The sequence below is a fragment of the Petaurus breviceps genome, unplaced genomic scaffold, assembly GCF_028583685.1.
Source record: "Petaurus breviceps papuanus isolate PSGF00001 unplaced genomic scaffold, PetGlider_PUasm1.0 175, whole genome shotgun sequence".
Lineage (NCBI taxonomy): Eukaryota > Metazoa > Chordata > Mammalia > Diprotodontia > Petauridae > Petaurus > Petaurus breviceps.
In genome coordinates this window covers 65297801-65323034 of record NW_027185764.1, presented here as the reverse complement: position 1 = coordinate 65323034, position 25234 = coordinate 65297801, and the positions used below count along the sequence as shown (strand labels likewise).

The 25234-nt window shown below is 38.5% G+C and overlaps 1 protein-coding gene across 1 annotated transcript in view; it reads right to left on the bottom strand.

Moving 5' to 3' along the window:
- Positions 1 to 303: 303 nt before the first annotated feature.
- LOC138158940 (stimulated by retinoic acid gene 6 protein-like) overlaps positions 304 to 25234 on the bottom strand; it is a 76254-nt gene continuing 51323 nt past the window's right edge. Inside the window, exons 8-18 of the mRNA XM_069085296.1 lie at positions 21669 to 21739; positions 20955 to 21066; positions 15042 to 15195; positions 12839 to 12914; positions 10673 to 10754; positions 7829 to 7877; positions 6330 to 6447; positions 5459 to 5578; positions 2002 to 2165; positions 835 to 981; positions 304 to 679 (exon numbers count right to left, since the gene is read on the bottom strand). Of these exons, the coding sequence (XP_068941397.1) occupies positions 534 to 679; positions 835 to 981; positions 2002 to 2165; positions 5459 to 5578; positions 6330 to 6447; positions 7829 to 7877; positions 10673 to 10754; positions 12839 to 12914; positions 15042 to 15195; positions 20955 to 21066; positions 21669 to 21739 (1239 nt within the window). The 3' untranslated portion in view covers positions 304 to 533. The remainder of the gene's footprint in view (positions 680 to 834; positions 982 to 2001; positions 2166 to 5458; positions 5579 to 6329; positions 6448 to 7828; positions 7878 to 10672; positions 10755 to 12838; positions 12915 to 15041; positions 15196 to 20954; positions 21067 to 21668; positions 21740 to 25234) is intronic.

Here is a 25234-nt window from a genome sequence, read left to right as displayed (position 1 = left end):
AGAAGCATTTATTATGTTCCTAACTATGTGCCAGACACCAAGTTAAGTGCTTTACAAATAAAATAATTGAATCCATGAACTTCATGGAATTTTATCAGGTGATGCCAGGGATCTGTCCTGGGGCATGGTCACACTTCTCAGAGAAGAATTCAACCCAATTAAAGGAGAGTCTACCACTTTAGGAACCCATTTCATTGTTAATAGTCACTGACAAAAAAAAAATTCCTGATATTGTTTGAGCCCTCAAAGTTAAATCATTACCCACCTAGTCAAAATAATTTTTAAACAGGGTTTAACTACTCAAAATTCCTTTATATTTTTAATATGATGAAATAGTACTGAATTTCTTAACCACTTGGTCACATATAGTTATCATGAACGATTATATATAGCCAATTGCAGCCCTTGCTTTCACCAGAGATAATCTAGTTGCATGTGGTCTGGTAACATCCTGCCATTCTGAGCTCTCTCTAGAAAACTCCGGAAAGCTGATGTATTGTCCTCTGTCCAATAATTCCAGTGTCAGTTCAGTTTTATAGCATGGCAACAGAATTTGTCTTCATAGCAATCCTGATACCCAAGGCTGATTTAGGCTTTCTGAGCAAAATCAGCCTGGGGTTTCTTAAAAGGGTATACAGCAAGAACCATCTTGTTCTGGACTTTACCGAAACTCTAGGACCTATGATAAAAAGAAATAAAAGAGAGGTCTTTTTAATTTGCAAAGAAAAACCTATTTGTTCTCAGAAACCACTGTGGCAAGTCACAATGGGTCAGCTGTTGGGAATTTCATTCCCTAGTTACCACAGTGGATATTAAAGAATAAAAATTATTTACCAGATGAATGATTTAAGTGCCAGTAGGAGGTAGATTTCTGTAGTTGCCTCTCATTTTTGCCCATTAGCAAGATATGGCAGAAACCAACCAGTACAGGATTGGTATGATAATGGTCCACAAACAGCATGCCAATCCAGGCTTGGAATCCTAGAGTCAAAAGGATCCAAGAAAAGGATGTCTTAGACCCCAGAAATGTATCAGCTCTTTGCTTGACTGATGCGCCAGGGTCTCTTTCTGTATAACAATGGGAAATAGAACACTGAGACGAGGGTCAGTTTGTCAGGACATACCAATATACCAGGGGTAGCTAGGTGGTATAGTGGATAGAGTATTGGGCCTGAAGTCAGGAAGACAACCTTGTGAGCTCAAATCTGGCCTCAGATATTTACTAGCTGTGTAACCCTGGGAAAGTCACTTTACTTCACTTGCTTCAGTTTTCTCATCTGTAAAATGAGCTGGAGAAAGAAATGCAAACTATTCTGTTACTTTGCCAAGAAAACCCAAATGGGGTTAATTTCCATGTACCTGTAGTTCTCCTTTGTTGCCTCCAGATGGCTCTCAAGTCTTTGCTTTGACTAGCTACTGGCTGAAACATTTCTAAGTCCTTTCTGATATAGTTTTGTTTTCAAAACTATTCACAGACACATTTTCAAACAATCTACTTCTTTACTAACAATAATTATAACCTTGTAACTAATTAGCAATATACTTGTTAGCTAAACTTTTAAAAATATATTTTAAATTTATATTTATATATATTTAAAATATATTTTATCCATTTCATTAAATTACAAGTACAGTTTTGAAAATTTTTAACATTTATTTTTTTTAAATATTAATTCCAAATTTTTCCTCCCTTTTACCCCTTGAGAAGACAAGAAATATCAATTATATATGTGAAGTCATGCAAAACATATTTCCACATTAACCATGTTGCAGAATAAAATACACATACACAAATAATAAAAATAAAGTGAAAAAAGTTTGCTTCAGTCTGTACTCAGAGTTCATCAGTTCTCTCTCTGGAGGAGTGTAGCATTTTTCATCATGTCACCTCTTGGATCATTGTTTTTGATCAGAATAACTTAATCCTTCACAGTTCATCATTGGCATAATATTACTATTACTTACTGCATTGTTGTAAACTAGGGGGCAAAGGACACTTACCCATATCTGCAGCTTCATAACCATTCTGCATGATAGTCCTGTCTATGCGTGCTATTAACCAGGTTCCCAGGATACAACTGACAAATAGTCTGAACAAACAAGCTCCCAGGCCCAGAAGCACATTGTAGAAAAACAGAAAATAATTGAAGTTGTGAAATGCTTTCCTGAAAATAGGAGAGTTCAAAAGTGAGTCTTTCTCTGATTTTTCATAATTATCTTATATTTATCTTCCATCTGGGGGTCAAATATACAAGAAACCTCAGTTTATTCAGTTCAACCAACATTCATTCAACACTGTACCAATTGTTTAATGGGGTTACAGTGACTGAAACAAAACATTGTCTCTGCTCTAAAGATGCCTACATCTTACTGGGGGGGGGGGGGGGGGGGGCCGAGCAGAGAGATACAATATGTCACCAGGGAAGTAAATGCAAAGGAGTTGGAGGAGGGCACTAATAACTAGAGAAGGTGATATGTGACTTATAACAGGACATGACATTTAAATTGAGTCTTGAAAATAAGGATTCTAAGAGGCAGAGGTGTGAGGAGTGAGGACATTCTATGCATGGAGGAACAGCCCCTGAGAAGGTACAACAATGGGAAGTGGAATGCTGAATTTGGGGAAGGGCAGTTTGTCAGGACACACCAACCATATCAGGCACAAATAGGTGGTGCAGCAGATAGAGCCTGAAGTCAGGAAGGGTCATCTTCCTGAGTTCAAATCCAGCTATCCAGCTTTAGACACTTACTAGTTGTGTGACCCTGAGCAAGTCACTTATCCCTGTTTACCTCAGTTTCTTCATCTGTAAAATAAGCTAGAGAAGGAAATGGCAAACCACCCTAGTATCTTTGCTAAGAAAACACCAAATGGGATCAAAAAGAGTTGGACATGACTGAAATGACTGAATAACTATGACCAACCTACCAAGAGGTCTGAAAGAGAATAATGTGAAATAAAACCAGAAAGTAAGGTGAAACCAGACTGTGAAGGGCTTTAATTTCTAGGCTGAGGAATTGGCATTTTATCTTATATGGAAAAAGGACAGGGCTGGTTTTGAGCAGGGGAGTGGCATGTTGGATGGAGCACTGGAGATGGGAGTCAGGAAGACCTGATTTCAAATTCCCCTCATCTGTAAAATGGGCGTAATACTAGCACCAACTTCCCAAGGATGTTGTGAGGATAAAATGAGATTATATAAGAAAAGTGCTTTGAAAACCATAAAGTGCCAAATAAATGAAGAAGATGAAGGAGGAAGAAAAGGAAGAGGAGGAGGAGAAGAAAGAGAAGGGCAAAAAGAAGGAAGAGGAGGAGGGTGGCAAACTGGAAAACTCACTGGGCACACTGGATAGGTCACTGGTTTTGGAGTCAGAGGACTTGGATTCAAATCTTGCTTCCTTCTTTACTGTCTGTATTATTTTGGCCATCAAGATCAAGCAATTTGCAAACTTATTAAGTGATGACTATGTTCCAGGCTCTATGCTAAGCACTGAAGATACAAAGAAAAAGCAAAAACAAACCCTTTCCCCAAAAAGCTAACATTCTAATAGGGAGACAACATTTACATAAATACACACATACTGAATATATGGAGAATATAGATAGAAAATAACCTTCAATTAGAATGTAAATTCCTTATGAATAGGAATAGTCCTATCCTCTCATTTAACTTAAATATCTCTTTGTCTACTAGTTTCTTCCCTACTGCCTGCAAACATGCCCATGTCTCCTTAATCTTCAAAAACTCTTACTTGTTCCATCCATTCCTATTAGTTATTGCCCTATATCTCTTCTCACTTTGTATCTAACTTCTAAGGCTATCTACAGTAGGTACCTTCATTTCCTTTCCTCTCACTTTCTTTTTTAATTCTAAGTCTGGCTTCTGACCTCATCATTCAACCAAAACTGTCCTCTTTGCCAATTGTCTCCTAATTGCCAAATCTATTGGCCTTTCTTCCATCCTTCCTGACTTCTCTGTAGTCTTTGACTCTGCCAGGAACACTCTTTCCATTGATACCCTCTTCTTTATAGGTTTCATAACACTACTTTATCTTCCTACCTGTCTGCTCCTTTTGTTTTCTTTTCTGGATCTTCTCTTGGTCATACCTGCTAAACTTGTATGTCCCCCAGGGCTCTGTCCTGGGCCTTCTTCTCTTTTTCTTTTATAGTATTTTACCTGGTGATTTCATCAGCTTTCCATGGTTTCAATTATCATTTCTATGATGATGATTCTCAGATCTACTTATCCAGCCCTAATCTGTCTCCTAAAATCCAGATTCATATGTCCAACAGCCTCTTGGATATCTCAAATCAGATGTCTCATAGAAAACTTAAACTCAACACATCTAAAGCTGAATTTAAAACTTTCCCCCTGCCCCTAACTCTAGGGGGTAGACTTCTTCAAGTCCCAAGTAAAATCCCATCTTCTATGATAAACCTTTCCTGATATCACTCAATTCTTGTTGTTACTGTTCAGTTATTCAGTCCTGACCAAATCTTGGGGACCTTACGGACCATACTGTCCATGGTTTATCATTTTTCAAAGATACTTAATGCTAGTACCTTCCCTCTCCTGATAGTCCCCAACGTATCCTGTAATGAATGTATCTGTTTGTACACTTTTGTTTTCATTTTGTCTTTCCCATTAGATTATGAGCTTTTCAAGAGCAAAGACTATTTTTGCCTTTCTTCGTATCCCCAGGTCTTAGCGCAGTACACATAGTAGGTCCTTAGCAAGTGTTTTGAGATTTAAAAAAAAAAATGTTGTCTTCCTGGCATTGGAAGCTCATTGTGAGTAGAGGATATTTCATCCTTTGTACTTGTATCCCTTCTACTTAGCACAATGCTTGATACATAGTAGGTTCATGCTAGGTTCAGCAGAATTAGGCAACTAATTATTTCCTGATTCCAGGGGGTTATAGTGGCCATCCTCCATGCTTCTAATGCACCTTTTCCCCTTATTTCTTCCTGTTGTAATCCTTCTTTTCAAGCCCCTCTTCAAGCACCACTACTTCCATAAAGCATTTCCTCCAGCTGAAAGTGACTGGCCTTCATATTTTCTAGACTGACATGTCTAGATCTTCCTTTGCCCTTATTGCAGTATTCCTTGTATAATACAAATCAATTGCTATCTCCTATATGATACTGTAAGCCCCCCAAGGGCATGGATTGTGTCACTTCTTATCTTTTTATCCTTAATGACCATTAAAGTACCTTGATTGTGATAGGTAGTTAATGATAAACATTTGTCAAACTCCACTGTTGAATACCAACCTTTTATGCCATGTTTCCTCATAGTTTCTTCTATTTGTTCTCTTAAAATTAAAACTCATTTAGATCTATTCTAGATTGTATGACAGTTATGAAAAATATTTGTTCGTATTCCTGAAAAAAAAATGGAAGATAACTTATATCCCTACATCAGGTTGATTAAAACTTTCGTCATTTTCTTTTACTTACCTGTTATTTAGAGCTAATGGTTTTTGCTTATCTCCAGGTTTAATCTTTGGCTGAAGGAAAAATCTGGCTGCTATCCTTAGTTGTAAAACCATGAGTCCCACAACAATAGAAATGGTGAGACTGAAAGAAAGAAAAGAAAAGTGTCATGGCTTTAAAAAGCAGTCTGCTGTTCAGTGGGTCAGATTCTCAGTCGCGCTATGTAGAAGACCTTCAAGGTCTTGGTGGCCTTTTCTCCCTTGAGTTCTCTTTGGACTTAGAAGGGTTGTAGAGAGAAAAATGCACTAAATCTAAAAGTGAAAACATCTTAAAAAGAGGCAATCAGGAAAAATCATAGAAAACCATTTTATCATACTAACCCACACATAATAGAGTATCTAATGGATCAAGCACCTGGACCTGGAAGTTAGAAGACCCAAGTTTGAGTTTGATCTGACACTAACTAGCTGTGTGATGCTGAGGAATTCACTTAACTTCTCAGTTTCTTCTACTATTAAATAGGGAAAATAATAGCATCTACCTTTCAGGGTTATTGTTAGGATCCAGTGAAATAACATTTATAAAGTACTTAGCACAATGCCTGGCACATAGGTGCTATATAAATCCTAGCTATGTTGATGATGAAATTTTAGGGAGAAAATAGTTCCATGTTTGATTACAGCAAATTGTATATACCTCACCCACTAAAATCAGCTAAGGGAAAATGACTTGGAGAATTGCCTGATTCTCTCTCATTCTTTAATCATTGAGTTGGAACCAAGAACATTGCCCAATGTGCTGAGGTTGAAGTTATGAAGATAGGGAAGTACTTCAAAAGAATGTAAAAATAAAATCACTCATGTCAATGTATTAAAAAGAAACCTCAGTAACTTACATTCCAATGCCCAAACCTTTCAGCATTTCCAGTCCTTGGTTGTGGATTACTGGCAAAACCAAACCATACATGATCATCACACCAAACAGACACTGGACCACATGAATGATGAGGTAACCTGAAGGCCAAAATGAAAAATGAGTGAAAATGAGGGAGTTCACATCAGAAGATCTCAATCTCCTCAGGAGTTAGTATCATCTTTTGAGAGTATGAAGAAGGTTGAGGAGAGTGGAGGAATTTTGGAACAATTACTGTAGGGAAGGCAATAGAGAAAGGGTCAATCACAGATAAATAACCTGCTTGTCATGTATCAGGGAGGGCCTAGCTGAGAAGGGTTAGCATGTATTCATAGTGGGCTCAATCAGTATGGTTTGATTAATTTGGGGGGGGGAGGGAGTACTGCTCTATATCCTAGAAACAGGGGGAAAGAAGATGGACGGTATGAATTATACCAAGGGTTTAGTATAAATAGGATAAGAACAGTAGCAAAGGGTTCTAGGGTGGCAGCAAGTGAATAACTAAAATGGTTGATCATGGAGTCAATGCTAGAGAGGGAGTCAAGTGCAGTAGCACTGGGGGTAATGGACTGGAAAGAAAAAGGACTCAAAGGACTAGAAGTTGTGATGAAGGTAAAAAGCAGTTTCAATAGGCAGTAAGAAATGAGAGAGGTAGAAGAACAAGTTCAGAATCGAATTCCAGAGCTCAAGATCTTCATAGTAGAGCAATCCCACTCATCAAAGGTGTTGCTGATCCAACCCTTTGGGTAAAGCATAGTGAAGATAGGCATCATAAGAACTGAGAAGGCTGAGGAGCTGTGAGGCCAGAATGCCACAAGGTTCTCTTCAAATCTCTGAGGATAATGGTAGCAGACAGCATTGAAAGGAATAGGGATAAAAAATCATTAAGGAAGGCAGGATAGTGACCTGGGACTTTAGCTATCCGTGATTGATGTACAGACAAAGTAGTATGATGATGATATGAACCTTGAAGGGGGGAGAGGCTGAGTGATGATGGCAGATGATGTCCAGAAGAGGCAATGATGAGTCACAGGGAAAGGGAAAATAAATAGCAGGATTTTTAGGGATGGGGTGCCCTCAAAGAAAAAAACAGTTTTTAGTTAATTCAAGGAGGAGAGAATGTAAAAAGAAAAGCTATATGATGTGGAAGTATTTATTTACGACATAAGTTCCAAAGAACATGGGAGAGAATGTAAGGGGCAGTGGGGAGAGGGATGGATAGGACCTGGGAAGGGATAGGACTGAGACAGAGATAAAAGCCATGAGAAAAGGTTCTTTGCCTACAGTGAGAGCTTTGAATAACAAGATTTAGGGAAGCAGGAGGTTAGGGAATTTTGAAAGGCATATTATTGTTAAGGGAGCTGAGGATTGAGTGGAGTAAGCAGAATTGAGTAATATAAGACTAATTGTTAATCTCATTAATCTTGCTTTCAATTAGAAACAAAGCAATTTCTCATTAATATATAAGGATAGAGAACTTACCCCACAAAATATATGCTATTTGCCAGCCTGAATATCTTGCTATGGCCACCTGAAGCAAAAGACATAAACAAAAACAAAACAAATGAACAAACAAAAACAAAGCCATGTAAGTTTGTTATGGTAACAATATTGCAAGTTATTACAATCTAGATAACAAAAGTTTCTGCAAATGTGTACAAAAAGGACCTTTCTTTGAAGCAAATTATTTATGAAAAAAAAGTTTTTTAAAGTTCCCTATGGGTTAAGGAACTGTGCTTATTTTCAGTATTATTAGGCATTTGGCAATTCTGATTATGAGTGAGGAGATTTTTTAAAAAAATGAGCCCGAAAGAAATGTGTCATCTTGGAATCAGAAGATATTTATTCAGCTGCTAGTTATGTGTGACCCTGGGCAAATCACTTAGCCTCAAATTCCCCATCTGTAAAATGGAATTGATTCTTTACCTATCTACCTCACAAAGTTGTAACGAGGGTAAATGAGAATGTAATTTAAGAATTATGGGGCGGCTAAGGGACGCAGTAAGTAGAGTGCCGGCCCTGGAGCCAGGAGGACCTGAATTTGGATCCGGCCTCAGACACTTAACACACACACACACACACACACACACACACACACACACAATAGCTGTGTGACCTTGGACAAGTTACTTAACCCCAATTGCCCTCCAAAAAGAAAAAAAAAGAATTACATAAAAATAAGATATTAGAAATAGTATGTTCTAAATTAATTGGATAATTCTGACAAGAAAACCTACCCTTTGAATATCTTTACAGATTGTTTACATAGAAATGATATTGTGGTCTTTATGATATTTTCATTACCTGAAAATTTTCATTAAAATTATCTCAGTTATCTATTTTCCTTTAATTTTAAAGAGCTGATCTTATTGATAGAGAATCACTAAATGTGCAAAGTGCCATAGTTCTGAACATATAGTTAGTACTAAATAAATACTCATTAAATTGAATGAAACACTAAAAGGAAATCTGTCTCTGTCCATATGGAATGGACCTCATGGTACTTTCTAAAAAAAAAAAATTGAACAACCCTCTTAAAACTTCCCTCTTAATATAAAAAAAAATGAATGGGTTAGTATGGATTAAGTTCATATAAAGTTTAGCTTATATGTGTGTATATCTAAATTCTTTTGATCTTTATTATTTCTTCCTTTAACTAGAATGGCTTTTCTGCTACCTCTACCAAAACCTTACCCCTCCTCCTATGCTTATCAGATGTCCCCTTCTCCTTAACTAGATGACATCTCTGAAGGCAATCCCATGGTTCTTGGTATCTGTCTCATGGCACCATTTTCTGTCTTGCATGAGTTACTGGCATCCTTCTATCTGTCCTACCATACTATGAGCTCTTTGAAGGCAGAAGTCATGTCTTATTCCTCTATGCCCCCCTAAAATGTTTAGCATATAGTAGGTACTCAGTAAATATTTGTTGAATGGATGAATGAATATAAGAAGATAAAGAATAACTTTACCTTTAGTGCACAGAGAGTAGCAACAACATGGCCTCCCTTCCCTCTGATACTCTTCCAGATTTTCAAAGATCTAAATGCTCACCAACCTAACTCTGCACAGTAATGTAATAACATATTCCTGACCCCACCCATCCTCTTGCAAAATTGTTTTTTTCTATCACACTAATGAAAATGCTATCTTGAAGATCACCAATGATCAAATCCAATAGATTTTTTCGATCTTAATTCTCCTATACTCCTCTCAGTAGCATTTTACACTGTCCTCTCATTCTTGCATTACATCTATTTGGTTCTGCTCCCTACCTTTCTTTCTCTTTCGTGGCCTGTCCTCCTTGTGGATATTATTCAAGACTCTAAACTTGACCCTCTGATTTTCTGTCCATGTAGCCCATAGTTGAGCTCCTCCAATCTCAGGACTTAGAGATCATAAAGTGTGCATTGGGAGAAAAAGCTTGATTTGAGGTCAGTAGACTTGGATTCAAATATGAACTCTGCCTCTTTCTGGACACATGACTTGGGGAAGTCGTTTAACCTTAATGCATCTTTTTTTTTTTGCTTTTTGGAGGGCAATTGGGGTTAAGTGACTTGCCCAATGTCACATGGCTAGGTTTTTTTTTTGTGTGCGTGTTAAGTGTCTGAGGCCCGATTTGAACTCAGGTCCTCCTGACTGCAGGGCTGGTGCTCTATTCACCGTACCACCTAGCCACCCCCTTTATGCATCTCAGTATCCTCATTTGTTGAACAGCGATATAAATATATGCTTTATTTATCTCACACATTTGTTGTGAAGAAGGCAATTCATAAAGTGCTATAGAAATGTGATCTATTACAGCTTCATTTAGGGGTCCAGTCTAAACCTCATACTTGATTATTCAATTTGTAAATTTTTAGGTCTAACCCTCTCTTGTCTTACTGTGGAGCCAAGTTCTTTAGAAACAATGGTCTTAGAGAACCCCTTCTCTTTCTACATCTGGGTACCTTCTCCCTCACCTCCTTTTTTGCTTCCTTTTGCACATTGTCTTCCTCCATGAGATTATAAACTCCTGGAAGGAAGGGACCATTTTTTGCCTTTTTTTTGTATCCTCAGTGCTTAGAATAGTGTCTGGCATATAGTAGGTGCTTAGTAAATATTTATTAAATGACTAACATCAAACTTTCAAGTGTTTCAATATTATCTTGGTTGATAACTATGTCTATGGATCTAGGGATTTGTAGAGTAGCTAGGAAATATGATATAGCAGTTGACTGGACCCATGTGCTTTGGTCCTTCCTTCAAGCCTGGATACTGATTAGATTTGGACTCAATAATTTATTCAAATAAAGAATGGAAAATAAGCAACCACTAGGAACTTACCACACTATTGGAAGAGGAAGGATTGTGAAACTTCAAAGGAATAAAGCTTTTCTCGCCTACCCACAGCCTTTTTATATGTTTTCTAGATGAAAGTAGAAAATTATTATTAAATACAATTAGAAATATGACCTACTTTGACAAGAAAAAACAAGCAAAGGTAGAGAATGAAGAATAAATGATTACAGTAGTTGGTGCTTTCAGAGATTATATAATATGATAGAAAGAGTACTAGATTGTGAGGCTTAGGAAAGTCAGTTAACTTTCTTGAGCCTCTGTTTCCCCCAACCTACAAGAATAATAATAATGGTGATGATGATAATATAACTAGCATTTAAATAGCATTTTAAGGCTTGCAAAGCATTTTACAAATATAATTTCACTAGATTCTCAAAACAACCCTGGGAGCTAGGTGCTATAGTTATCCCTATTTTACAAATGAGGAAACTGAGGGATAGAGAGGTTAAGTCACTTATCCAGGCCAATAATTAGTCAGCTAGGTGGCATAGTAAATAGAGTGCCTGACCTGGAATGGGGAGGACCCGAGTTGAAAATGCATCTCAGAGGATTAGCTAAGTCTTTCAAAACCGATCATCTTTTTAATATTGTTCTTTGAACAGTGCTCTCCTGGTTCTGCTAAGTTCACTTTGCAGTGAGTTCATATAAATCTTCCCAGGTTTTTCTGAAAACATCCTGCTCATCATTTTTTATAACACAATAGTATTCTATCACAGCACGTGCCACAACTTGTTCAATCATTCTCCAATTGATGGGCATTCTTTTGATTTCCAAATCTTTGCCATCACAAAAGGATCCACTATAAACATTTTATACAAATAGGTCCTCTTACATTTCCTTTGATCTCTTTGGGATTTGGGGAGACCTAGTTGTGGTATTGCTGGGTCAAAGGTTATATACAGTTTTGTAGCCCTTTGGACACAGTTCTGAATTGTTCTCTAGAATGATTGGTCTAGTTCACAACTCCATCAAGAATGCATTAGTGTCCCAATTTTTCCATTCCCTCTAACATTCATCATACTCCTTTTCTGTCATCTTAGACAATCTGATAGGTGTGAGGTGGTATACCAGAGTTGTTTTAATTTTCATTTTTCTAATCAGTAAGTGATTTAGAGCATTTTTTTCATGTAAATATTGATAGTTGATTTCTTCTTCTGAAAACTGCCTGTTCATACTCTTTTGACCATTTATCAACTGAGGAATGGCTCTTATTTTTTATAAATTTGTCTCAGTTCCCTATATATTTGAGAAACGAGGCCTTTATCAGAGAATCTTGCTGTAAAATCACCTCCTTCCAGTTTCCTGTTTTCCTTCTAATTTTGGCTGCATTAGTTTCCTTTGTGCAAAAACCTTTTACTTTCATGTAATCAGAGTTATCCATTTTGTTTCCTTTGATTCCCTCTATCTCTTTTTCAGTCCTAAATTTCCCTTATCCATACATTTGTTTGTGCTCTCCTAATTTACTTATAATATCACCCCTTAGATTTATTCATTTTCACCTTAACTTGGGATATATGTGGGATGTTTGTCTATGTGTAATTTTTGCTAAACTGCTTTCTAATTTTTCCCAGCAATTTTTGTCCAGTTATGAGTTCTTGCTTCAAAAGCTTGGATCTTTGGGTTTGTCAAACTCTAAATTACTATGATTGTCTACTACCGTGTATTGTGTACCTAATCTATTCCACTGAACCCTAACCTACCACTCTGTATCTTAACCAATATGAGATTGTTTTCATGATTACTGCTTTTGAATATAGTTTGAAATCTGGTACTATGACTCTGCCTTTCTTGACTTTTTTTCATTGATTTCTTTGACATTCTTGACCTCCCACGGGTACTTCAAATTCAACATGTCCAAAACAGATCTCCTGCTCTTTCTAGTCTTTTTCTCCTTGGTTCACAGGTTCCTCTTTTATTCTTTCATTATCATTAAAACTCTGAGCAAATACTGCTCTAACTAATCGGCGATTACTTTTACATTTAGTTGATATTTCCCTTTGATGTGTCTAGATTTTTTTTCTTCCTACCTGAATGGGTTTATGAATGTCGTGTCTTAGAATGTAAAAGAGAGTAAGTTAACAGTGTTTGTTAACTATGTTGGAACACAGGGGAGGGGACTGGGTGGCACATTGTCTCATTCAGTATTCTTACCTGTAGCAGGCTAAAATGTGAAATAAATAGCTTATACAAGTGAGGGATGCAGAAAAAATGGTCAACATCCAGACACCTGTAATAACAACAAAAAAGACATCTTAGTGTTCTCTCCATACAACACAATGCTCACTTCAAATACTCAGCTCCTTAAAACCTGATTCTCTGTACCCTGTACCACACTTCTCTGTACCAATGTACACAGACTTGGAAAGAATCTATTTTGATTCCTATGACATGGATTATTATTTTTCAGGTAGCAAGTAAATTTTATTGCTGAAGCCTTTTGAGGTATCCCCGTCTATTTTCTCTCTCTATCCATAGTTACTTTTATGGTCTTTCCTTCTCTCCTAACATTTTCATTATAAAATAAGAAAAGAGGAAACAATAGTTTGATTTTGATTGATGGGCATTCTTTTGGCAACATTCATGAATCTTTAAGATTCTTATCTTATTTATTAAAGAAGGACTGTCCCAACATTACATAACCAACAGGGACATGGCATTGTTGGAGCACTGGACTTGGAGTCAGAGTGCCTGAGTTCACATCCTAAATCTCCTTGTATTAGCCCTGTGAAAACGAATGATCCACTGAGCTTCTCTGGACCTCAGTTTCCCCATCTATCAATTGGAGGTTGGACTAGATGATCTCTGAGGCCCCTATCAATTCCAAAACATACGATTGACTTGATTATCTTTCCTGTTCTAACATTTTATGAGTTTATAACTAGAATTAATAACTCATTACATTTTCTTTTGGTTGGGGTAGGGGAGAAGTCTTCATTGCTTAAAGTGAAAGATTAAGTTAAATTAAGTTGTGTCAGTTAATTCAGATAGAGAAAGAAAATAGAAGTAAGGTGATTAAATGCTGTTTTTTATTTTTAGAATTTCTTTTTCCTACAAATTTCAGTCTGAGGAGTTATATACCTTTGTCAGGAACTTCTGTAGCTAAAGTTTATTCTCTCCGACAAGACTGGAAATAGATAGCCTTGGATCCTCGATCAAGTAAAATACATAGACAGACAAGGAAGAAGAAGGATGGAGAAAAGGGGATGTGCTGATAAATGGTTAACAACTGAAATCACTGGGGGCAAAAAAACTTCATAGTTTAATTTGTATTAATAACACTTTCTTAAATCTCGACAGTCAATAAAACAAGCCCTGATTTGTAGCCATTACCAATTTCTGAGGTATAAATGCTAACACTGAAAATTTATCAATGGGTCTCCCAAGCAGGTTAGATCTGGCTTAAGCACACTCCTGGGTGAAAAACAGGTGACCAAGAGCAGAAGAGTGAGTAAATAACTAGCTCTCATTGCTTCCCATCTCACTTGATGTCTGAAAACCCAAGTGTGTTTTGTTTAAAACTCCTCATAGGACAGCTATTTTGATGCAGAAAAAGGTGGAGTAGTTGAAATTTCTTGATCATCCTTTCCTTGGTGTGGTGGAAATCATTGGCTATTGGAAGGTATTAATGCCTTGACAGTTTTTATATCAAATTGGAAAGGTTTTGAATACAGGACTAGTGATGACTTATTATGTTAGCCATCAAAGGACCAGCTTAGTTAAATTTGGAGAGGCTCCTTGTCAAAGGCAGGGTACCTGGTGATGAAATTGTCTTTGATCATTAAGATCACATTTAGGGGCAGTTAGGTGGCCCAGGGGATAGAGCACTGGCCCTGGAATCAGGGGGAACCTGAGTTTAAATCCAACTTCAGACACTTACTAGCTCTGTGACCCTGGGCAAGTCACTTAACCCTGATTGTCTTCCCCAAAATATCACACTGAGTGTCTTATGTGATCTGAGGTGCAGTGAGAGAGAGCCTATTTGGACAAAATCATAGATCCTCAATTATCACAAATATCTTAAGTACTAAGGAGATGATAAATAAAAGGGGGAAAATGAAACTAAAAGGAGAAACATAAATGATAAAAGGAGAAAATGAAAAATTCTAGAATGATTTATTTCATTATTAGTCAAGTAGAAAGTATTTTTTAAATGCTAAAATTCCATTTTCCCCTTTTCCTATTCCCTGTTCTTCCTCAAAATCCATGTTTTCCGGATGATCTTGATTCCAAACTATTCTGTAAAAATGGTTTTGTTTTGTCAGTTGGTTTAGGAGAAAGAGCCGTGATTATTTCTTTTCACAGAACTGCAATCTCAGCCATCCATAGTACAATAACTGTACAGGGACTTGTTTACCTTTTGCCACGTTAATCAGCTCCTTTATCCGTAAAATAGCTGGTGTCAGTACTCCTGTTTCATTAACTGAAGCAATGTAGCTCTCCAGTCCTTCCTCAAACACGTCTAGCTCTTGTACAATGTATGTGTACACGCAAAATTCAATTATAATGAACTGTGGGAGAAATGGAGGAAAGGTTTTAGAGATATTGTCATTATTCATGGCATAGCCCAATTTATACAAAGTCCAATGTTGTTCTAAAGACTTCTTTTTAGGTCATTCAGGCTCTTTATCTCTTTTAAAATTCTCTCTGGTCTCTATGTGCTTCTGACTTATTTGAAAGGCATTGAAAGGTGAGAAATGCTCTGTATCTCTACCATGTTGGAACATCAAATAAATATGGGTCCAGACATACAGGTGGAAACTCATTAAATTGAATCAAATTGTTACAAGTAATCCAAGGTCACATTTCCATTGGTAGATAAAAAGGAAAGCTTGAGGGTGACTTTGGGGATGATCCAGACAAAATAATAAAATTATCTCTTTTTTATAATGTATTCTATATTTTGTTCTCTGACATTACATGAGCAATCCAAGAAGGAACATGGTTTTATTTTTGCTTAAATTATAATAACCATGGATTCCTACCTATGGAAAGGGCACCACATTGGGAATCAATAGATCTGGGCATGGATTTTTATGCCCATTCTGCTAACTAGTCATGGTGCCCTGGTCAGTTTTCTCACCTATCACTGGCAAAGGCCTGATCTAATTGTGATGGGAGGTTTTAATTATCCAGACATCTCCTGGGGCCTCATCTTAAAAAAAGAGGGAAACTAATAACTTCTTGACTTAATGATAATTTCAGCCTTTAAAAGGTGGAAGACCTAACAATGGGAAATTTAATATCCCAACTGATTCTCATGAACAGGGAGGAACTGGTTGTTTGGGGATAGAAATGATGGGAACATTGAGAGGGGAGAGGGAAAGTGACCATTCTCTATTAGAGTTTGTGATAGGAAAAAGGAAAGCTGGACACAGTCTGACAGGTCCACTAGATTTTGGGAAAACAGATTTCAAAGGATTCAGAAGAAAGGTGTGAACTAAAATTCTCCAGGGAAAGCAGCTGTGGAAGAGTGGTAAAAATCTCAATGAAATTCAGAGAACCTGAAGGGAAATAATTCCAATGAGGCGATTATCTCAAGAAATTAATGCAGAAGCCCAGGGAACTTAAGAACCAATTTAGATTTTTTTCAAAAGATATGAATGTAATTTGGAAGCAAGGGTAGATAATAGAGTATGAATGGAAGCATGATATAATCCTGTAAAAATCAAGTCTATAGCTATGGAGCCGAGGGCGGTGGAGGTCAAGGGACAAAACTTGACAACAGAAAGAAAGAGGCCCAATGACTATGTTGTTTCTGTTTTCCCTGGCAAGAAGAATAGTTTTTGGTCTAGAAATGTCTGAACAAGAGAAAAATGGTAAGTAGGAAACTCATACCTAATCTTAGCAAGGAGACAGTAATGGCAGTATCTCACTGCCCTTGCGATGACCTCAAGTCACCTGTCTCAGATGAACTTATGTTTTTAAGTACTGAAAGAATTGTTGGATTGATTGCTGGATGATTTTGAAAGATTAGAGAGAATAACAGACATACCACAGGACTGGAGAAGGGCAAGTGTCCTGATTTTCAGGAAAGGAAATAACTGAATTTGTAAATTATGGTCTCGGGGAAAGGGGAAAGAGGGTAAGCATTTCTTAAGTGTACCAGGCACTGTGCTTAGTGCTTCACAAATATTATCTCATTTTATCCTCACAACAACCCTAGGAGATAAGTGCTTTTATTATCTCCATTTTACAGTTGAACCAACACAGCTAGTAAGCATCTGAGGCTGGATTTGAACTCAGGTCCCACTGCATGACTGAGCTTACCTAGCAGTCTAGACTTCCATTCCTGGTAAAATTTCTCCTGCCATGTCCAGAGAATGCTTCTGGCAGATGAGTTAGCTCTAGCATTTGTGAAGGGAAGGGCATTTTAAAATTTAGGTAGAAATCCTGAGGATGAGAGGTGTTGGTTGGTATGGGTTTTCAGGGAATCTTCTTTGGCAATTCAATACAATAAACATTTATTAAAAACCTACTATATTTAAGACACTGGAAACACAAAGACAATTTAACTTTAAGGGTCCTTTAAGGAACACAAGTTGTAGTAGGTAAGTAAATACAAGAATATTTGGATATTGAATAAAACACCAACAAGTGGAAGGAAAAGGAAACCCTTCTGTGTAGGAATACATCTGAGCTGAGCCTTGGAGGAAGATAGGGACTCTGAGAAATGGAGGTAGTGAAGGAGTTCATTCCAGGAATGAGAGAAGTTCCAGAAATTGGAAATAGAATGTTGAGTTTGGGAATAGCTAGTATGCCATTGTGAAGCACAGAGTAATGTAAGTAAAGTAAAATGAAATTCCTGGAATTGTAGATGGGAGCCAGGTTATAGAATACTTTAAATACAAGACTGAAAGGTTGTATTTTAGGCAATAGGGAGCCAGTGAAGATTCTGGAGCAGAGGAGTGACATGTTCAAACATGAATCTCGGGAATGCTTATTTGGCAGCTCCAGCAAAATTGGATTGAATAAGAGAGACCAAAAGCAGATAAATAAGCTATCAAAATAGTTGAGGTGAAAGATGAGAGAGGAACTAGAGTAGTGACTCTGTGAAGGGAACAGATGGAAGAGATGTTGTAAAGTTAGAATCTACAAGATTTGGCATTTGGCTGGGGATAAGGGGTGGGGAAAGGAAGAGGTAAGTCAAGGATGACTGATGTGAATTTAGATGACTTAATGGAGTGATGTCTTTAGCAGAAACTGGGAAGTTTGGAAGAGGGATAGAATAGGGAGAAGGAAGAATGAGTTCTGTTTAGTACAAATTGAGTTTGAGACGTTGGTGGAACAACCAATTGGAAGCAGGTGGTCAGGTGATGTGAGCCTAGAGAGAGATCATAGGTGATTTGGAAGCCATCTTCATAGAGATAACAATTATTCTGTAGTAAGCTAATGAGATCACCAAAAAAGTGTATAGAGAGAAGAGGTTTCAGAACAGAATCTTAGGGGACATATATGCTAAATGGGAAGGCGCTGGATAATGACCCAGGAAAAGTGACTGAGATGCAGTGGTCTTGGTAGTGGTTTTAGTATCCAAAAAAGGAAGCAGTGATTACTAAGAGTCAGGTGGCATCCCCTAGAATAAATTATGGCATACTGTCTTCATTCCCTGTTGTGTTTTTTTCAAGATTACTAGATGGGCAGATAAAGGGAAATACCATAGATAGAACATACCTGGATTTCTGAAAAAAATATCACATACTCTCCTTATGAACAAGGTGGAAAGGTGTGGGTTACATGATAATAGTATTAGGTGGATTAATGTAGGCTTATAGATTTAGACCTGGAAGGGACCTTTGAGATTATCTAGTTAATTCCATCAAATGACTGGTTGGAATTCAAACTCAAATCCTCTAAGTAAATTCAACACTCTTTCCTCTTTTCTTTATACCCTGATTCCCCCAAAGAATGGTTTGAATGATTGGGCCAAGGAGTAGTAATTAATAGATCAGTGTCAACTTGGAGGGAGATGTCTAATGGAGTGCCCCAGGGATTTTTCTTTGCCTGCATTCTGTTGAGCATTTTTATCAGACTTAGATGAAGGCAAAGAGGAGATGTTGATTAAATAGAAACCTAAGGGGGAATGCTAACTTTTCAGACAACAGAGTCCGAAATGATATCTGCAGTCTAGAAGGAAGTACTGAATCTAAGAAAGAATGAATGACAAAAAATTTAGTAAGTGTTTGCTATGTATGTGCCAAGCATTGTGCTAAGAGACAATCTGTACCCTGAAAGAGCTTGCATGCTAATAGGGAGAGACAACTCATATGGGGGAGAAGTGGCCATTGGGGGTGTTTTGGTCTGGGAATTCACAGGGTTGGAGATTGGCGGCATAGGAATGATACACCCTTCTCAGTAGCAATAGCAGTATTGATTTGACAATGGATCCCAGAGCAAAAGATGGAAAGCCAAGGTGGGGGAGGTAGGAAGGAGAGAATATAAATAGCAACAGCAGGCAAGAAAATGACTAATGAGACATGTGACTTTGTACTTACACACTCAGTGAGTCTAGAGAACAAATTTCCCTAGGGTGGAAGTTTCCAAAATGGATATATTAAGTTCCACAGGGCATTCTATCTGGAGATCTTTAGGTCAAGTGATCAGGTGAGTGCGGTACCACTAGAAGGGCAGATGGAAAGAAGATGGCCAGAATGTGAAGCATGACTGAGGCCAGAGGGATGTAATGGGTCGTGAGAGTCTACACTCACACACTCAGGCCAGTGGTCTGGCATGTGCCAGGACAAGAAAATGGCTTGGGGAATGACACAGCTAGGACTGGCAGTCAGGACCACATGGGCCCCAAAGGAGGAGTTAAAAACTGAGTGGATTAAGACCCTGAGGGTATGGCCTCTGGAAGTCCAATGGTCCAGAGTGAAATGTAAGGGTGGAGGACAAGAAGAGAGTCAGAATGTGAAGCATCTTTGAGGATGGGACCTAAGCAGCCATACCCTGCCAATTCATAATTACCTCTATTGCCTAATTGAAAAGGAGTCATCCAGACTTTGCTTAAAGACTTCGGAAGAGAGGGACTATGGTCCAGGGGTGGAGAACCTGCAGCCTTTAGGCCACACATGACCCTCTAGGTCCTCAAGTGCAGCCCTTTGACTGAATCCAAACTTCCATTTGTTCTGTTAAGTTTGGATTCAGTTAAAGGGCCACACTTGAGGACTTAGAAGACCACTTGTGGCCTCAAGGCTGCAGGTTCCCCACCCCTGGAATATACCATATCCTGAAGCAACCCATTCCACTTTTGAAAGGTTCTAATGTTTAGGAAGCTTTAATTTACCTCTTTTCATTTTCTACTTATCACTTAATTAAATGTCCTACATGTAATTGGTGATATAAGATTGAAGTTCAGGGGAAAAACTTGGCCTACGTGGGCAGTCATACTTAGTTTGTTGCTCATTAAAATCCCCTATTTTTTTCAGTATGATCATGACAGTAAAGTGTTACTCTGATATATTGAACTTGCAATGTTTTAAGCAAACTAGAATATTATATTTGAGATTAGTTAAAGTCTAAAACACCAACCCTTAATGGCCCATGATACTTACAAACACATTTCAGATCAGAGCCTTGAACAGAATTAAATTGGATCATTTACATAGTTAGGTACTCAGAGATAACTACATTCAATTGCATACCTTAAATTGAAATTCTTAAAACTAACATGTAAAATCAGAAAGATTTGTGATCCCTAGCAGTGTGGTAACTCCCTTCAGTAATGGAAAATGCAAACCTTATGACTAGAAAATTGTTTGAGGCATATAGAGGTTAAGTGGTTTACTATGAGCACACCACTAGAAGATGTCAGAAGTAGGGTAGGTAAATACCTGTCTGCCTCCAAGCCTGGACCTCTATATCTACTAGAACTTGTAACAAGCATGCACTGGATTGAATACATTCCACAAATCTAGATGAAATCTTTGTTCTAGGCTAGTAGATGACGTTCCTAGGGGTTTGGGCTGGTGCTATTGCCTCCCTATCCTCTGAAAAAGCACAGAAAGTGCAGCTTAGTCCTATCTTTCCCCTTCTTTCCCCCCTCCCCCCCTTGTCTGATAGCCCTCTGGGTTAATCAAATTATGAAAAGGATTCTTTAGGAAAAAATGTCATTATTCAGTTAGCTTCACTAGTGAATTCCCCTTAGGACATTTAAAAGAAAGGTAATGAAAAAATTCACCTTGTTCAGTTTCTTAAGAGCCATATCTATAGTGTAAAGCAACCTTATCTTCCCACATTTGCAGCCTAGAAAAGGATCTTATTTACTTACTAGATATAAGCAGATGAAGGCTAACACAGTAGCACCAATCATTCTACTTGGGAACTGAAAATATGGATCCCACTCATAGATCCTACGTTGGAACCAGGATTTCTCTTCTTCCCTGTGGATAAATAAACCCAGATAGATCGGAGGTAGATAAATAAATCATAAATTAAAAAAAAAAACTATGCCCTTTCTCCTCATCATATGGATACCAGAATCTATTCCTTGTGTTAATTTTGCAAGGGCGTTTCTGTGAAGTCATGTTACTTCTCTGTGCTTACCTGCCCTAGATAATTTCTGTTCTTGGCCACCTCAGTGCTCCCATAGCACATAAGTATTGGTAAGCTTATTTAGGAAATGCAAGTGAGGGAGTTGGGTGATATAGTGGATAAGGGTGCTAGAGTCAGAAAACTCATCTTCCTAAGTTCAAATCTGGCCTCAGACACTTATGTGATTTTTCCCATTCCTTGGAGCAGTTTAGAGTTAATTTTGTTGTTATTCGGTCATTTTTCGTTTCGGTCGAATTTTGTAATAAAGTAAGCAAGAAAATTTCTGAGTGCTGCCATTTTAGCTCAAGGGAGGTGTCCATTGTCACTGAGAAGTAGAAGAGAGGGAGAGCATCTACAAAGGATTGGCTGGGGAGAATGGGCAGCCTCCCCCCACCCCCAAAGAGTCATAGGGAGGAAGGATGAGGGACATCAGAGACCAGGCCTTACTTACTGCTCTGGCGGTTTCCTCATGAGCTGTTTCACATGCTCTGCCTGATGAACTTCCAGAAAGGATCTTTCTTCCTGTGAGAAAAGGAGACGGGTTCTGACCTTCTTGGCCTCCCTATAGTTTACTCCCTTCTCCTCACTCTGTGATCCAGCTGCACTGGTTCACTTGTCATTCCTTACCTATGACACTCCATCTTCATTTCTGCTTTGGCCCTGGCAGTCTCTTAGGCCTAGAAGGCTTTCCTTCTTCCCTTCCAGCCTAGTAGTTTCTCTGGCTTTCTTCAAGGCTCAGCTCAAAACCCACCATCTGCAGCAGGCCTGTCTCGGGTCTTCTTACAACTAGTGCCTTTCCCTTTAAATTGTTGTTGAGTCGTGTCTAATTCATTGTGACCCCATGGACCATAGCACACCCACACTGTCCATGGGGCTTTCTTGACAAAGATACTGGAGTGGTTTGCTCTTTCTTTCTCCAGTACATTAAGACAAACAGAGATTAAGTGACTTGCCCAATGTCACACAGCTGGTAAGTATCTGAGGCCAGATATGAACTCAGGTCTTCCTAACTCTAAACCCGGAGCCATTCAGCTACCTCCCCAACTTACCTTATTTTGAAAATATTTTGTACATACCTAGGAAGTAAGTGCTATGATTTCCCCTTTTTACAGGTGAGTAAACTGAGGCAGACAGTGGTTGAATGACTTGTTCACACAACTAATAAATGTCTGAGACCGTTTTTGAGCTCAGTCTTCTTGACTCTAGGCCCTCTACTTTATTTACTATGCCACCTAGCTGCCTCTACAGAGACTATTCTCCTCTTCCTTACCTGTGCAGCTTTATTGTCTTATCACTTTTACCTTATATCCCTAAACTGCTGAGATTTCTCCCTATTTCCAGAAATTACTGTAATGTCCAAATAAAGCAGTTTCTCTACCTCCTCCCACCTTTTTTATAGCTCCTTAGTTCCCACAGGCAACAGATTTCTATATCCCATGCAGAAATAAGAAAGAAAAATGCTCTGGTCTTATCTTTGCTCATCTACCCAAATTCCCCTGATATCCCCCTTGGAACTGAAGAGTTGAAACGTTGCCAAAGTGTCGGTGTTTGTATAAATGTGAGTTATTGTCACAAAGATCAACCCTTTTCTGTATAAAAAAGGGAAAGCTGAAGACCCACCTTTTCCCCCCATGGTCCTTCTGGGAGCTTCCAGGAACTAAAACCCCCTGAGTGTGAAGAAAGAGTAGGGTGAGCAATGAGGGAAAATTTATAAATACAGGCATTTTTTTTTTAAGCAATCAGGGTTAAGTAACTTGCTCAAGGTTACAAGGCCAGTTATTTCTGGGTGTGGTGCTGAGTGTCCGAGCCCGGGATTCAATCTCCAGGTCGTCCCAACACTGGATCCGGTACTCTTACTCGCTGAGCCACCTGGCCATCCCTAAGCAATTGGGGTTAAGTAACTTGCTCAAGGTTACACGGCCAGGTGTTTCTGGGTGGGTGCTAAGTGTCTGAGCCTGGGATTCGATCTCCAGGTCTTCTCAACACTGGAGCCGGTGCTCTTACTTGCTGTGCTACCTGGCTGCCCCAATACAGGCATTTTTAATGCCAAAATTTGATCCTCCATATCACCTGCTTATCCTATGACAATAACTCACATTGATTTAAATGCTGGTATAGACAGAAATAGCCAGAAGAGAGAGCCAGTCTTGAAGCCAGGAAGATTTGGGTTCAAGTGGCCCCTCCAACACATACTGGCTATGTGGGCAAGTCACTTAACCTCTAGGCAACTCTGACTCTAATTTGAAGAAAGGGTGGCAACTTGCATTAGAAAAGAGAATTGCCTCACCTAGGAGCTCTCCCTCTAGCAAATCTTGTCCCTATCCCTAATCAATATGATGCTTTGAGGTTTTTATAGTATTTTCTTGCAGCAATTCTGTGAGTTGACTAATAGAAACAAGCTTTATCCTTTCCACTTTATTGATGAAAAAAAAAACAAAGATCTGAGCGGTTAAGTGACCTTTGTGTCCAAACCTAGTAAGTTTTGGAGGTAGAATTCAAATTTAGGCCATCAGATTCCAACCCCAGCCCTCTTTTCATTACATCAAGCTACCATTTAAGTCCTATGTATTAAATGAGTATTCACTTCCTTTCATAAGCCACAGAGGGAATATCATCAACTATTACTTGGGACCAGAGCTGTAACTAACAATTTATGTACCTAGGGGAAGCATTTGGAAAGCAAAGGAGAGGGCAGTAGTGACAGATGCCCGGCCATCACAAGGCAGGTGCAGGTATGGGGGGTAGGAAGCCCACAGTGTGGGGAGAGACAAGGAGCAAGGAGCTTACCTGGATGAGACATGAAATGGGTCTTGTGGTAGCTTTTTATTTTAATAAAATGTTCTTGCTAACTAGACACTGAGTTCATTGACTTCTCCTTTGCTGAAGGACTAGTGGTGTTATTGATACCTTCTAAATTTGATACTCCTGAGCAAAACCCTGCCACCCTGTCTTCGTTATGACCCCTTATGAGTTACACAAATGTTGTGGAGATGTAGGAGAGCCTACTCGTAAGAAGTCAGACACAACTGAAAGAGTTTGCTCTGTAAAGGAGAAAAGACCTTATCATGGCTTATACAGACAAATTCTTTGCTCTGGCTAGAGCTAATTGAGAGAAGGTGATAAAAATGAGCTCCATTTGTCTGGTTGGGGTAAGAAAGGTTAGGGAAGACTAAGTGATAGGGAAAATGTTTCCCGGAAAAGGAAATGGCAAACCATTCCAGTATCTTTTTTTATTTGTTTTATAGTTTTATTCTTTTTATATTTCCCCACACAAGGATGATGACTAATTTTTAGACTTGTCAGTGCAATTCACAGCAAAATGAACAAGGGAATCATTAAGTAGTTGTACATGAAGGAAATCTTTTGCATGTATGATTTACAGCATTTTACATGATGCTACACATAGAGGAGACTCCTAATTAATTGAGAGAATGCTGATGCCATGCTGTGTGAATACACGAGGGATAGTACTGGTGCAAGAGCTTTTGGAAGGAGAAATATACACACACATATATAAACACATATACATATATGTGTGTATGCACATATTACATATATATGTATATATATATGTGTGTGTGTGAGAGAGAAGACAGACAGGTGGAGACAAAGAAATAAAGACAGAAAGACAGAGCCACAAGAGAGGAGAGCCACAAGAGAGACAGAAAAGAGAAGAGAAAAGGAGAGATAAGAAATAGAGAAGAGAGACAGAAAGAGAAAAGAGACAGGGAAGAGAGAGAGAACAGAAAGAGAAGAGGAGACAAAAAGACAGAGAAAAGAGGAGAGATGGAGAGAGAGACAAAGAGAAAACAAGAAAACAAGAAAGAGAAATACATAGAAGAGAAACAGAGAAGAGAGACAGAGAGAGAAAGAAGAGAGGAGAGAAAGAGGGAGGGAGGATCTGAGAGAGGCATTCTTTGAAAGAGATGTTTTGGAGAGAGACAAAGAGATAGACAGAGACAGAGACAGAGAAACAGAAAAATCTCTGAGAGATCCTTTGGAGAGAGAGACAGAGAG